General features: G+C 40.0%; 1 protein-coding gene across 1 annotated transcript in view; it reads left to right on the forward strand.

Moving 5' to 3' along the window:
• Macf1 (microtubule actin crosslinking factor 1) overlaps positions 1-14,199 on the forward strand; it is a 346,505-nt gene that overhangs the window by 237,364 nt on the left and 94,942 nt on the right. The window contains 7 exon segments of the mRNA XM_052718421.1: positions 441-617; positions 926-1,049; positions 2,808-3,016; positions 3,485-3,802; positions 5,923-6,089; positions 7,995-8,151; positions 10,646-10,763. Of these exon segments, the coding sequence (XP_052574381.1) occupies positions 441-617; positions 926-1,049; positions 2,808-3,016; positions 3,485-3,802; positions 5,923-6,089; positions 7,995-8,151; positions 10,646-10,763 (1,270 nt within the window).

Here is a 14,199-nt window from a genome sequence, read left to right on the forward strand (position 1 = left end):
ATCTAGTGGCTGGCTCTGTCCTCTGATCTTCAGGCAAATGTTATTTGTTAGAGTACAAACAAAATAGCACCACATTCCTGCAAATCAAAAAAAAAAAAAATTCTTCCTCTGAAAGTTGAGAATCTTCACGCCACTCCCTGTCTTACTGTCAACATCTCTATTCTCCCGAGAGGAACATTTTTTTTTTTTCACCATTCATTCCTGACTTTTGCCTACAATCTGATGTCTATTTCTTTGGCGGTATGTCATGCAACTCATTAAGTCTTCCCAGGGACATAAAGGGTGAGATGACTGTACAGTACAAATAATGACGAACCCGCTTGTAGACAGTTAAACCAGTGTGGGAAGCTGCAGTCCGTTCTCCCCAGCAGGACAGGGCTCTTTCTTTGAACACTGTTCTGGAAGCTGCTACCTTTGGCTTCTTTCTTCCTTTGGCGTAGTGTACACGATTGGGCTCTCACCTGAACATGCTGCTGGGCCAGTATCAGCAATTCCAGAGCAGCGCTGACAGCCTGCAGGCCTGGATGTTGACTTGTGAGGCCAGTGTGAAGAAGCTCCTCTCAGACACTGTTGCCTCTGACCCTGCAATCCTGCAACAGCAGCTTGCCACGACAAAGGTAAGCAGATACAGACCATGTTTGTGTGTCAGGGTCTTCTGTTCCATGGGACCATGTTTGTGTGTCAGGGTCTTCTGTTCCATGGCTTAGAGGGAGCTAATGAAGTAAACACTAATAAATGCGTTCGTTGAGATGTCTTAAGTAAGATCTAATCATAAATGCTTTAGTATCTATGGCTGTGGATAAATAGAATTTCTCTATAAGGTTGGTTACTATTCTAGATTACTAGAATCACCTTTAATTACTACTCACTGAAATGTGTGGTTTTTGTTTTCTTTTATTTGTTTGTTTTTGTTTTGGACAAGCAGCAGTTACAGGAAGAATTGGCTGAGCACCAAGTACCTGTGGAAAAGCTTCAAAAAGCAGCCCATGACCTCATGGAAATTGAAGGAGAACCATCCCTGGACCATAGGCCTATTCAAGAAACTACAGGTATGAAGCAGCAATGGTAATCCTACCCCCTTAGGTCTACTGTGATCTTCGATTTGCAGTATATAGCACACAGTGTCAACAGGTATCCAGAGCACTGAGCTAAGGGTGGGGGCAAACGGGTGCAAGATCTCATGAAACAGCTCACTTTCCAGTGAACCCTGTTACTGCACTGGAGACTCGTACCGCCGGCTTCAACCCTTTCAGTATCTGCTCTCTAGTTCTTCCCTGATTCTTTCATTTTCTAAGTAAACTTGTTGTTCCCAAGTTTTACTGCCTTTGAAGTTTCTCCTGTTTCTTACCTAACATTTATTTCATTGTGTTTGCCATCAATGATGAAATCCTATTCATCTTTCAAGATTTAGCCAAGGGTACAGCATGATGGCTTTAGTCAATACATTATATATTCGAAAATTGCTAAAAAAGTGGATTTTTAAATGTTTTTAAATGTTCTCACCACAAAAGTGCTAAGTGTGTAAAGTAAGCATGTTAGCTAACTTGATGCAGTCATTCCATAATGTGGGTGCATCTTAAAAATAATTTGTATGCCATAACTATCTATCCCATTTACTTGCCAAGAGTGAGGGGAGGGAAGGAGACAGACCTGAGAGCTTACGGCCTTTGTCAAATCATAAACATTACCCCTGTGTCTTAGTTACTTTGCTGTGATAAACACCATGACTGAGGCAACTTATTTAAGAAACATTTAATTGGGCCTGCTGTTCTAGAGGGCTAGGGTCCATGATGACAGAGCAAAGGCATGTTGGCCCGAACAGCTGAGAGCTCCCATCTTGAAACATAAGCAAGATACACAGGGTGCACTGAGCATGTCAGGAGGCTTTTAGGCCCTTAAATAAAACCACCCTCAGTGACACACTTCCTCCAACAAGGCCACACCTCCTAATCTTGCCATCTGGGGACCAAGTATTCAACAGTCCAAGACTTATGAGGGAACATCTCATCAAACTACCATACCCTATCACTTAAAAAAACAAAAAATAAGAAATAATTATTTTGAGTTCCTCTAGGACATGCTTCTAATACAGGTAATCAGGGCTGTTTTATTGTTAGTTGTGTTGTGTTTCCTCTACGTATGCTGATTGGCAATCTTCATTTTGTTAAGACCAGAGACTTTATCTTAATTATCTTTAGTCCTTGGTATATTGCATAATTTTTGGCTCTTACTAAATGCCAAATAACTAATTAATTGAATTTGGCTCCTATACTAATATACTTCAAAAATATTCCATTTGTTTTAATGTCAATTATTTTTAATTAATGTATGCAAGTTAAATACTTCTACTTCTTGAGTATTTTGTTTGTTTGATTTTTGTTTTGTTTTATATTTGAGGCAGAGTCTAACTATGTAGCCCTGACTGTCCTGGAACTCATTTTTTAGGCCAGGGAGACCTCAAGTTTACAGAGGATCCACCTGCCTCTGCATCCTGAGTGCTGGGGTTAAAAGTGTGCTACCGAGCTACTTTCTTTCTTTTCTTCTCCTCTCTCTCTCTCTGTCTCTCTCTCTCTCTCTCTCTCTTTTGGTTTTTTGAGACAGGGTTTCTCTGTGTAGTTTTGGTGCCTGTCCTAGATCTCGCTCTGTAGACCAGGCTGGCCTCAAACACATGGAGATCCTCCTGGCTCTGCCTCCTGAGTGCTGGGATCAAAGGCGTATGCCACCACCGCCCAGCCCAGCTTTTTGTTCTTAAAAATATCTTATAAAAATAGTGTCCAGTGTTTCTTCTCATGGTCTTGATTTTCCAGATTCCATATTCAGCTGCTTCCAGAGCCTCTCCTGTAGCTTGGCTGAGCGCTCTGCTCTGCTGCAGAAGGCCATTGCTCAGTCCCAGAGTGTTCAGGAAAGCCTGGAGAGCCTGCTGCAGTCCATGAGGAAAGTTGAACAAAACCTGGAAGGGGAGCAGGTGGCATCACTCTCATCAGGGGTCATCCAAGAAGTCTTGGCCAACAACATGGTAAGATTTTGTCTTCTATGTTACTCTAGGGGGATTATTTCTCTTTTTTTGTAAAAATATAACTTTGAAAAAGTAACAGGAGAATAATTCATGTCCAGGAATCTTCTGATAAGGTTGAAAGGTGATGACTAATCTATGTAGATATTTCGACTACTCAGACCGGGAGTGTAGCTCAGTGATAGAGCACACACTTAACATGGACAATATCATGAGTTTAATCTCCAACATCACAAAAAAGAAAGAAAAATTTTTCTCCCCAATTTCCAAACCACGGTTGAACCCAAGGAAAAGTGGTGGGAGCAAAATAACTTGGTGAAATGGATAAAGAACTAAAGGGTGTAGCATCCTTCAGGCTCAATTACAGTCCTTCAGTCTCCTTGAGCATGGAGTTATTAAAAGTTATTTATTGGTGACTCAGATATATTAGAGTAAGTAAGCCCCAACTGACAGACTTGTCCTTGATGACAGAAACTGAAACAAGACATTGCTCGGCAAAAAAGCAGCTTGGAAGCCACCCATGAGATGGTCACTCAGTTCATGGAGACGGCCGACAGCACCACAGCCTCAGTGCTGCAGGGCAAACTGGCCGAGGTGAGCCAGCGCTTCGAACAGCTCCAGCGCCAGCAGCAAGAAAAGGAGAGCAACCTAAAGAAGCTCCTGCCCCAGGCAGAGATGTTCGAGCAGCTCTCCAACAAGCTTCAGCAGTTCGTGGACAACAAAAGTCGAATGCTGGCCTCTGGGAATCAGCCAGATCAAGATATTGCACATTTCTCCCAGCAGATCCAGGTGAGCAATCATACCTGCCATCTTGGTAGAATAAAAGGAAGGGCAAGAAGAAAACTAGCATTTACTTAGCACATACTGTGTCAGTAATGCTGGACACTTTACCTGCATGATCTTTGAATTATGAGACCCAGCTTGTAAACTAGAAGTTGTTCGTCCATTTTAAGATCCAGGAAAGGCGCAAAGCTAAGCTACACAGAGAAACCCTGTTTCGAAAAACCAAAAAAAAAAAAAAAAAGAAAAAGAAAAAGAAAAACAGTGTGGATTTCTTTCTCATTCCTGCTGTATAAGGTTAATCCCAGATGAGTAGGTTCATTCAGCTCACTGTAACCATATGCAGGTTGATAGAGACTTCATCCTAATATGTGCTTTGATGGTTTCTTCTGTAAGAGGAGGAGGAGTACATAGCATAGCCATTTACAATTCATTAGTCAAAGCAGATTTTAAATACCCATACCCAACTTTCAAAGATGTTGGGAAATAGTCTACAATATATCTAGAACTGACAGAACTGGAAATAATATGTGAAAAGTATTGTCAACTCCCACTAATACATACTTAGGAGTACGATTTCTGGGTCATAGATTATGTATATACTTAAAAATAGTGGTCAATTTGAGTTCCAGAATTTCTAGACAGCCCACATTCCTATCTGTAGTACCTCACATACGTTCCTACATTATTGCCTTAAGTTTATTCAACTTTCCCTTTTATTTTTTACATTTCATTTGTGGGGAAGGGGTTGCAAGTGGAGGTCAGAGGACAATTAGTGTAAGTCAAACATTAATTAATTAGGGGATTAAACACAGTATATCAGGTTTCTATGTTACTTTCTGCTGCTGTGATAAAATCCCGTGACAAAGACAACCTAGAGAAGAAGAGTTTATTTTGGCTTATGTCAGGTTCCGGGGGGATAGGGGTCTGTTGTGGCAGGGACAGATGGCAGCAAGTGGCAGGCATGGTGACTAGAACAGGTAGCAGAGCTTATGTCCTCAGTCACAAGCATGATGCAGAGAGAGAGTTGGAAGTGAGGCAAGGCTGTAAGCCCTCCAAAGCGGCCCTCAGTGATGTACTTCCTCCAGGAGGCCACACCTCCTGAACCTACCCAAGCAGTGTCACCAATTAGGAACCAAGAGTTCAAATCCTGAGCCTCTAGGGGACATTCCCATTCCAACCACCACTACAGGCCTGAGAGAAAGTACCTGTGCTGGCTCAGCCATTTCACCAGCCCTACCTAATTTTCTTTTTTCCATTTCTAAGTAGGTTCTTACTGCTTTGTTTTGGATCCTAAATTTTTTAGTTTTGTTTTGAGTAATTTTAGGCTTTGTAGTAGGAATGGCCCAGCAAATAATAGCTGTCTTTTCCTAGATTCACCAATTGCTAATTATTTATCTCTTTATAAAAATACCAGAGATAATTATGAACAATATTCATTATTTGTGGTATGCAAAAGTTTCACCAAATTCAGTCAATAGGATCCCCTTTAACCTGTGTCCTATGTCCTTTTGACATATTGCCATCAACATAGGAGTGCCTTCTAATTTCCTTGTCCTATACCTGAAATCAGTTGTTTTCTCCAAGAAGCCCTGCTTTTGGTAGGGAATGATGGTTAGAAACCAAAATCTGGACACTAGGTAAAATAGATAAGCTACTGGGATGTCATTGCTTCTAGGTCCTGTCACCAGATAGTATTAGGAAAATAGGATATCATGAAATCATTCTAATTATCTAATAGAAGCTCAGTACTTTAGGATTCTTCCTTTACTCCATATTTGTATCTTCCTTTCTTATATACAACGTATATAAGAGTTTTGAAATTGTGCTGTTATTTCTACCACAACACACACATAAAATAGAATTGAAGATTTTTGTTTGTTTTAGCATGTAACAAAAAAGAGTCCCTATCTCAAACAAGGTGGAAGGTGAAGACCTACAATAGAGGTTGTCCCTATGACTCCACATGCACAATGTGGTATGTGAATGCCCACACTCACATACAGGAGCACACACACAAGAAACAGACACACACAAACCATGCCATACACACACATGTATATTCACAGAATGGTTTAAAAAAAAAAAGATAATGGGTCATATAATTTAATATATTGCTTGCTCAACAGGAGCTCACTTTAGAAATGGAAGACCAAAAGGAGAACCTGCATACTCTTGAGCACCTAGTTACTGCACTGAGTTCCTCTGGCTTTGCACTGGACCTGTCTCAGCACCAGGACAAGATACAGAACCTCAAGAAGGATTTTACAGAGCTGCAGAAGGCAGTTCAGGAAAGGTAAGTGCTTACCTGGTTGGTCATTGATCCAGAACTATTCTTGTCTTGCTAGGGGATGAGATGATCTTTACCTCCTTACCATAAAAAGGAGTGTCCAGAACTCTGCTACTGAGCCCATACTTCAAAAAGTGCCTCCTTGCTGACAGTCGTGGCTTATACCTATAATCCCAGTACTTGGGAAGCAGAGGCAGGCAGCTCTCTGAGTTTGGGGCCAGCCTGGTCTACAGAGCTAGTTCCAGAACAGCCAAGGCTACACAGAGAAACCCTCTCTCAACCCCCCACCTCCCCGCAAAAAAAAAATGCCCCCTTTAGGTAAGCTACCCAATACACTTAATGCTTATTGATCTCTATTACTAATTGATTCTTCCCAGTATCAGGTCTGAATGACCAAAAGCCCAGGTCATCTGAAGCAAACAGAACAAATTTGGGATAGTAAGTGGGATTGTGGCTGAATTTAAAATAAGACAAAAACTAGAGACTTTCCAGGTATAATTATGAGTTATATTCATGGGCTGGAGAGATGGCTCAGCAGTTAAGAGCACTTGCTGTTCTTCCAGAGGACCTGTGTTTGGTTGCTAGCACCCACACTATAATTTCAGAGGATCCAATACCCTCTTTTGGTCTCCTCATGCACATAGTTACAGATAGACAAGCAGGCACACATATGTACTTGTCAATATCTTTTGGATAACATTAAGTTATTTGATAGAAACATTCAGATTCATCTTTTAACACTAACACAGGAATATATGACAAATGCTTGCTGATTTTGGTTTACTGTTAGAAACTCGGGATTTCCCATTAGAAGCCTTACATGGATTTAAGATCATGAATAAGACTTCCTATCTTGGTTTAGATACAAATGCAATATTGATTTAGCAGGTGGTCACCTTGATGACTAGAGGAAAACTTGCTCAAACCAGTTACAGCCATGTGTGGTGGCACACACTTGTAATCTCAGTCCTCAGGAAATAGAAACAGAAGGATCAGGCATTCAAAGCCAGACTTGGCTACATATGTAACTAGTGTGAAGCCAGCAGAGGCTTTAAGACCCTGTCTCAAAAGTAAATAAATACTTAGCAGCAGATTGAGTGGCTCAGTTAAGGACAAAGGCCAAGAGGACTTTTTCTTCTTCCCACTGTTGAAGCTACCAGGAGAGCCAGGATCTTTGGATTGATCCCTGATTGATATGGCCATTCCTTGATTTATTTTATTTATGGACATGTGTAGCCTATGGCCAATCATCTAACTTCTGTGAGCTTTAGATTCAGCACTCAAGTCAGATTTCTTTTTAAGGCTCGTGTGTGTGTGTGTGTGTGTGTGTGTGTGTGTGTGTGTGTGTGTGTGTGTGTGTTTGTATATGTATACACCTGCATGAGTTTATATGCAACACATATATACCTACAGGAACCTTCAGAGGCCAGAAGAAGGCTTCTGGAATGAGAATCATAGGTGATTGTGAGCCACCATGTGGATACTGGGAACCAAACCCAGGTCCTTTGGTAAAGCAGTAAGTGCAGTTAACCACTGGCCCATCTCTCCAGCCCCTTGAGTTAGTTCTTGAAAGAGTTGAAATGTAGCAGAGCTGGACTGGAGATCCAAAGCCAACATTCTTTCCATTGTATCATAGTATCTAAATAGCAGGCAGCAGGCTCCCTTTAGTTTTCTTACTTTCACTTTAGCGTAGAGTAAGATTAAAGACTTCTTTCCCTAGAAATGTCCAAAGAAGGGCAATAGATTCTTGAGTTTGCTGCTTTTCTACATTGTGTGTTCAACCAAATTTACTATGGAATGGAAGGGCCCTGTTAGGAAACTGGTGCCTACAGTCCCAGGATGAACTTAGTTTTAGTTCAAGTTCATTTTATAAATCTTAGTTGACGAGTAACAAAACATTTTTGTTCAAAGAGAGAAAGATGCATCAACTTGCCAGGAGCAGTTGGATGAATTCCGGAAGCTGATTAGAACCTTCCAGAAATGGCTGAAAGAAACTGAAGGAAATGTTCTACCTTCAGAGACTTTCGTGAGTGCTAAGGAGTTGGAAAAGCAGATTGAACACTTGAAGGTAGGTGAATCTGTCCACATCGGAATTCCCTTCTTCATGTGGTTCTATATGCCTACCATTTCAAAACCAAAGTCAGGCATCTCAAAGCTTGGCAAGTGGCAGTTGGAGAAATTCATGTCAGCCTATGCTACTTGAAACATGGTTTCCAAAAATCGAGCCCAGGCTATTTCTTAGATGCCTCTCATGGTATGATAGGAAATTAGAATACAATCATAAGAAAGATTGGTCAAAGTCCATTTCTTGAGAAGCTTGCATTTTCATCTTTGGTTGAGAATCATCATTACTCATACTTGAGATTTAGATAGCTGCACCTGACCAGACCCTGATCAGCAGACTGGGTGAGAAGAGCGAGAACTCCTCTGGCTCATTGGAAGGTGAGAAACACAGGCTTGGAAGACGCCTTCAGGACTGGAAGCAGTCTTCCACTTTGACTCACACAGCATCTGACTAAATAACTACCATGTGTTTGTCATTTCTCTCAGTAAAGCAAGCTGAATCAAGAGCAGATGAAAGACAAGAATTTGGTTTGTTTCATAGAATGGATGCTAAGAGAATCTGCCGTTAGAATAATCAAGGGAAGAAGAGGTTCCTCGGCTTTACTAGTTTATAGGACCTTACTGTTTCAAGAAAGATTGTAATCCACTGCCCCCCAAAAAAGTAAAACCTAATGAGACCTAATAATTTCACATGCTAAGTACTCAGAGCCAAACAACTTAGTGTTTGTTGTTCACATGGTGTCCAACAAATGTCACTATGTTTCTCTGAAAATTCTTAAATATTCTGTATGTCAGCACATCATTTTAAGTCTGGACCCTAAACAATTAAGAGTGATTAATGACTAATTTGACAAGCAGTGACTGCTTCTCAGTTTGAAGTAGTGCGTGTGAGCTTGTTAGATATTAATGGTTCCTTGTCTTGCTCTTCCGCTTACAATCAAAATCAAGCTAAGTCAGCTCCAGTGGTCCCACAGAGCAAGGTACTGAAGGCTAACACACACACACCCCTGTTCCAGAATGATTAGTGCCCCATTTCTGTGGCAAGCTGTCATGTTCTGGAGATTTAGCCTTTCCTGTGGATAATTGAGCTCTGTCTCAAACCCAATATAAATTTCTCTTGATAAGTGCACAGTGTAGCCTAGGTCTGTATTTCTATACATTTCAAATATCTGACTTCTCTTTTATTTTCCAGTTATTTCCTCTCTTCTTTTTCACACTTGCAAATTGCTATCTTCACTCAATGCTTCCCTCCCTCTGTGTCTCCTCTTGTACTCTCAGGGTTCATTAACTATTCATATTTCTGTAGTAACATTTATTGCATGATAATGCACTTGATAACCCAAACTCTTAGAGCTATGTCATAAAATAAGGTATAGAGACTCAGGCCTCTAGTCCCAGTACTCGGAGGCTAAGGCAGAAACTTAAAGAGGCCAGCCTGGGCTACATAGTAAGACACTTTCTTATAAACCAAAAACAAGTCCAGATAAGGTAGCATAACTTCATCCCTGCTGGGAGACAGGCAGGGGAGTCTCTGTGAGTTCAATGCCAGCCTGGTCTGGGAGGATTACACAGCCAGGGTTACATGACAAGACCTTGTTTTGGAAAAAAAAAAAAAAAAAGCCAAGCTGGACAGCATTGGTGCACACCTTTAATCCCAGTACTTGGGAGGCAGAGGCAAGTGGATCTCCATGAGTTCTAGGTCAGCCTGGTCTACAGGACAACCAAGACTACACAGAGAAACCCTATCCAAGAAAAAGAAAAGGAAGGAGGGAAGAAAAAGAAAATAAAAGGAAAAAGGAAAAAAATTAAAAATAAGTCAATAAATGAAATAAATTTGTCAATCCTATTTATTCTATTTTGTCCTCAGTGTTGGGATGGTGCCTAGCCAATAATAAGTATCAATAAATATTTGATACATGACCAAATGAAACAAGTTTCTGAAAATTCTAGAGTATCATTTTTGCAATTCTTGGCTGACTAAGCCAGTATCTTGTAATGGCTGAATATATAAGCATACGTTTGTTGTTGTTTTTGTTGTTCTGTTTTTCATTCATTCATTTCCTTCCTTTCTTTTTTGGGGACAGTCTTACTATGTAGCTCTGGCTGGTTTAGGAATCACTATGCAGACCAGTCTAGCCTTGAACTCCCAGAGACCCTCCTGCCTCTGCCTCCAAAGTACTAGGATTAAAGGCATGCACCACACACCCAGCATGAGCATAGTTTCTTGTCAGAATGATAAGAGGGTTGCTGGAGAGATGGCTCAGCAATTAAAAGTTCTTGTTGCTCTTGAGAGGACCCAGGTTTGGTATCCAGTACCCACATGGTGTTTCATAACCATCTGTAACTCCAGTCCCAGGGTATTTAATCCCTTCTGGCATGCACATGGAATATCTATGTAAATATATATATGCAGGCAAAACACTCATACACATAAAATAAAAATGGACTGACAAGGAAAAGGCCCAGATGTTACATTTACCAGTTTGGTTCTTTAACAGGGTCTTCTAGATGACTGGGCAAGTAAGGGGATTCTGGTGGAAGAAATCAATTGCAAGGGTACTTCCTTAGAAAATCTCATTATGGAGATCACAGCACCTGATACCCAAGCTAAGACAGGTGAGTACAGGTTCTTCAAAATGTAATGAATACATGTACCCACCACTCCTTGCTTGTAGCCTGTGGAGACACCTTTTTGTTTCATTATAATAAAAATGGAAGTTGAATATGGGAAGAAAGAAGATCTACCAAGCAATATACTCTCTCATTCTTATCTGATTCTTACCTTGCTAAACAATGCTGCTCCATTTTACAAAGTTCTTCTAAGTAAGTGAACTGGTGGGCCCACTTAGAGCTGTCAAAGAATGTAGAGTTAAATTTTTCATCTTGGGGTTCTGTTTTGAGCAGAAAAGATATGGGTGTGTTAACATTTTTAAACATAGGGTGGGTATAAATGTGATGTCTAGAGAGAAGCTAGGTATTTGGGAGTCTGTTAGTACATCAGAGACTGGCACATTGATTCAAAGAGAGGGCAAACATTGTGCCCAGTTGCATGGATAATCTTTGGCCATAAACTAAATCTTTTAAGCAAAATCGGTGTGAGTTCACAGTCATTTATTGCTTGTTAATTGAGATCTTAGGTTTTATTGCCAGACTAAGTGTACACCTATAGACCTGTCAATACCTAAGGAAAAGTTTACTCTTTTTTTTCTCTCAAGAACAACTACTTTTCTTTAGTACTTTAAAGTTGGCTTATTTATTTGTTGGAGGGTTTCTGTTGTTGTTGTTGTTGTTATTGTTGGTTTTTGTTTGTGTGTATGTAGGGTTTTGGGGGTATTTTTTCTTTCTTTTTTTTTCCTTTTTCCGGAGCTGAGGACCGAACCCAGGGCCTTGCGCTTGCTAGGCAAGCACTCTACCACTGAGCTAAATCCCCCAACCCCTGAACCCCTGGAGTGTTTTTTTTCTTGCTATTGGTTTGGTTTTTCTTTTTTCTTTTTCTTTTTTTTCTTTTTTGGTTTGTGTTTTCAAGACAGAGTTTCTGTGTGTAACTCACTTTGGGATTAAAGGTATGTGCTGCCGCCAGCACCCAGCCTATAGTGGTTTTTTATTTTTAAGACAAGGTCTTGCTGTGTACTTCTGGCTGGCCTGGAACTCACTATGTAGACCAAAATGGCTTTGAAATCACAGAGATTTGCCTGCCTCTGCCTCTCAAGTGCTGGAATTAAAAGTATGAACTATCACACCTGGCTAGTAATACTTTAAAGTTTAAATATTTCTTTGAAAGCCCCAGAAGTAACATCATTTCAAAGAACTGATTACTCTTATATTCTAATATAAGACTTCCTATACATTTTGTCTGTGACTTCTTTCACTTGAGAAGGATTTACCTGACCTCAGGAATATAGGTTTATAAATCAGGTATACTAATAAAAAATTACTGGTAAGTTATAACAAAATTTATTTAAGAATAATTACTTGGTTTTTTGTTTTTTGTTTTTTTTGCTATTTATTAAAGACAGAACAAACTGGGATACTAGTGAGATGGATGTACTTGTTTATTTTTACACTAAGAATCAAATCTTGGAGCTGGAAAGATGGCTCAGTGATTAAGAGTGCTTGCTTCTCAATCATGCGGAATAGAGTTAGGGTCCTAGAAGCCACATAAACAAGCCAGGTATCCAATGCACCTCTGTAACCCTAGCTCTGGGCTGGCAGGAAGATCATTTGCTTCCAGCCTAGCCTAGAAAACCTGAGCCCAGGGTTCAGATAGAGACTCTGCCTCAGACCAACAGTCAGGGTGTGATAGAGGATACCCAGCACTCTCTGTGACTCTTGTGTGCCACGGACCAGAACATACACAGATACACGCCACACATTCACACATGGAAATTAATAAATCCTAAAAAATAAAATCTTGGTTGAATATTACAGGATGTAGAACATTTTCAACATTTATCAGAATTGTTCATTATTTTGATTTTATATTCATCAATCCTGAGAACACCATTTCATGTAAATTTGTAGCACAAAATGATAGTATTTTCATGGCCATTTCAGAAGTTGTTGCAAATTTCTGTTCTAATCCTTATTTGAAAGTCACTGAATGATATATTTTTATTTTTGAGAGGAGGTCTCATTATAGCTCTGGCTGTCCTGGAACTCACTATATAGACCAGACTAGCCTTGAACTCAAAAAATCCAGTGGCCCCTGCCTCCATTTCTTTCCTTTATTTCTTTTTTTTTTTTTTTTTGTTAAGAAATGTAAATCAAGTCAGGTGGTTGTGGTCACACCTTTAATCCTAGCACTCTAGAGGCAGAGGCAGGTGGATCTCTGAGTTTGAGGCCAGCCTGGTCTATAAAGCAAGTTCTAGGACAGTCAGGGCTACCCAAAGAAACACTGTCTCAAAAATCCAAAAAATAGTCAGGCGGTGGTGGCATACGCCTTTAATCCCAGCACTCGGAAGGCAGAGCCAGGTGGATCTCTGTGAGTTCTAGGCCAGCCTGGTCTACAGAGCAAGATCCACGACAGGCACCAAAACCACACTGAGAAACCCTGTCTCGAAAAAAAAAAAAAAATCCAAAAAATAAATAAGTAGATAAAAGACAGAAAGAACCTCAAGTCAAGAATTCAGAAAACTGCCTGAAGAGATGGCTCAGTAGTTAAAAGCACTTGCTGCTCTTTCAGAGAACTCAGGTTGGATTCCCAGCACCACATAGTGGTTCATCCTGTCTTTAACTACAGTTCCAGGAGATTTAACATCTTCTGGCATCTAAAGGCATTGTACATACATTGTACACACATATACACACAGGTAAAACACCCATATACATAAAATTAAATTAAATTTTTAAAAAAGAGAGGGAGGGGAAATTGCAGTCAGGATGTAATATATGAGAGAAGAATTTTAAAAAGTAATAATAAAAAATTAATTTAAATGAAAAAAGATTTCAAACAGTTATTACAAGCTAACATTCTGGGCAACAACATGGCTTGTAGTTGGCTTGCTGCCAACTGTGATGATCTGAGTTCAACACCTGGGACACACGGTGGAATGAGAGAACCAGCTCCAAGTTGTCTTCTGACCTACACGCACATGCACACATACAAATAAATGTGGTGTTGGAGAGTTGTCTCAATGGTGATTGCTCTTGCAGAGAACCTGAGTTTAGTTCCTGCACCATAGGAGGAGGTTCACAAATCACATGTAACCCCAACTCTAGGGTATCCAATGTCCTGCTCTGGACTCTGTGGACACTTTCAATCACACATGCTCATCCCCCCACATACATACACACACACACACACACACACACACACACACACACACACACACACACATAATTGAAAATAAATATTTTTTAAATTGAAAATAAATATTTTTAAAGAAGACAAATGTAATAAAAAAAATTTAAATCCAGCATTCTAACACAATATAATCCAAGTATATTTTAATTTGATAAATGCTGAGGAATGGCAATAGGAAAATATTAAAGTTAATATTAAAAATGTCAAGTCATTGTTCTCTATAATTAAACAATTATGTTTCTATCATAG

This window comes from Peromyscus californicus, unplaced genomic scaffold (assembly GCF_007827085.1).
Source record: "Peromyscus californicus insignis strain IS unplaced genomic scaffold, ASM782708v3 Scaffold_5__1_contigs__length_169319896, whole genome shotgun sequence".
In the NCBI taxonomy this organism is placed as follows: Eukaryota; Metazoa; Chordata; class Mammalia; order Rodentia; family Cricetidae; genus Peromyscus; species Peromyscus californicus.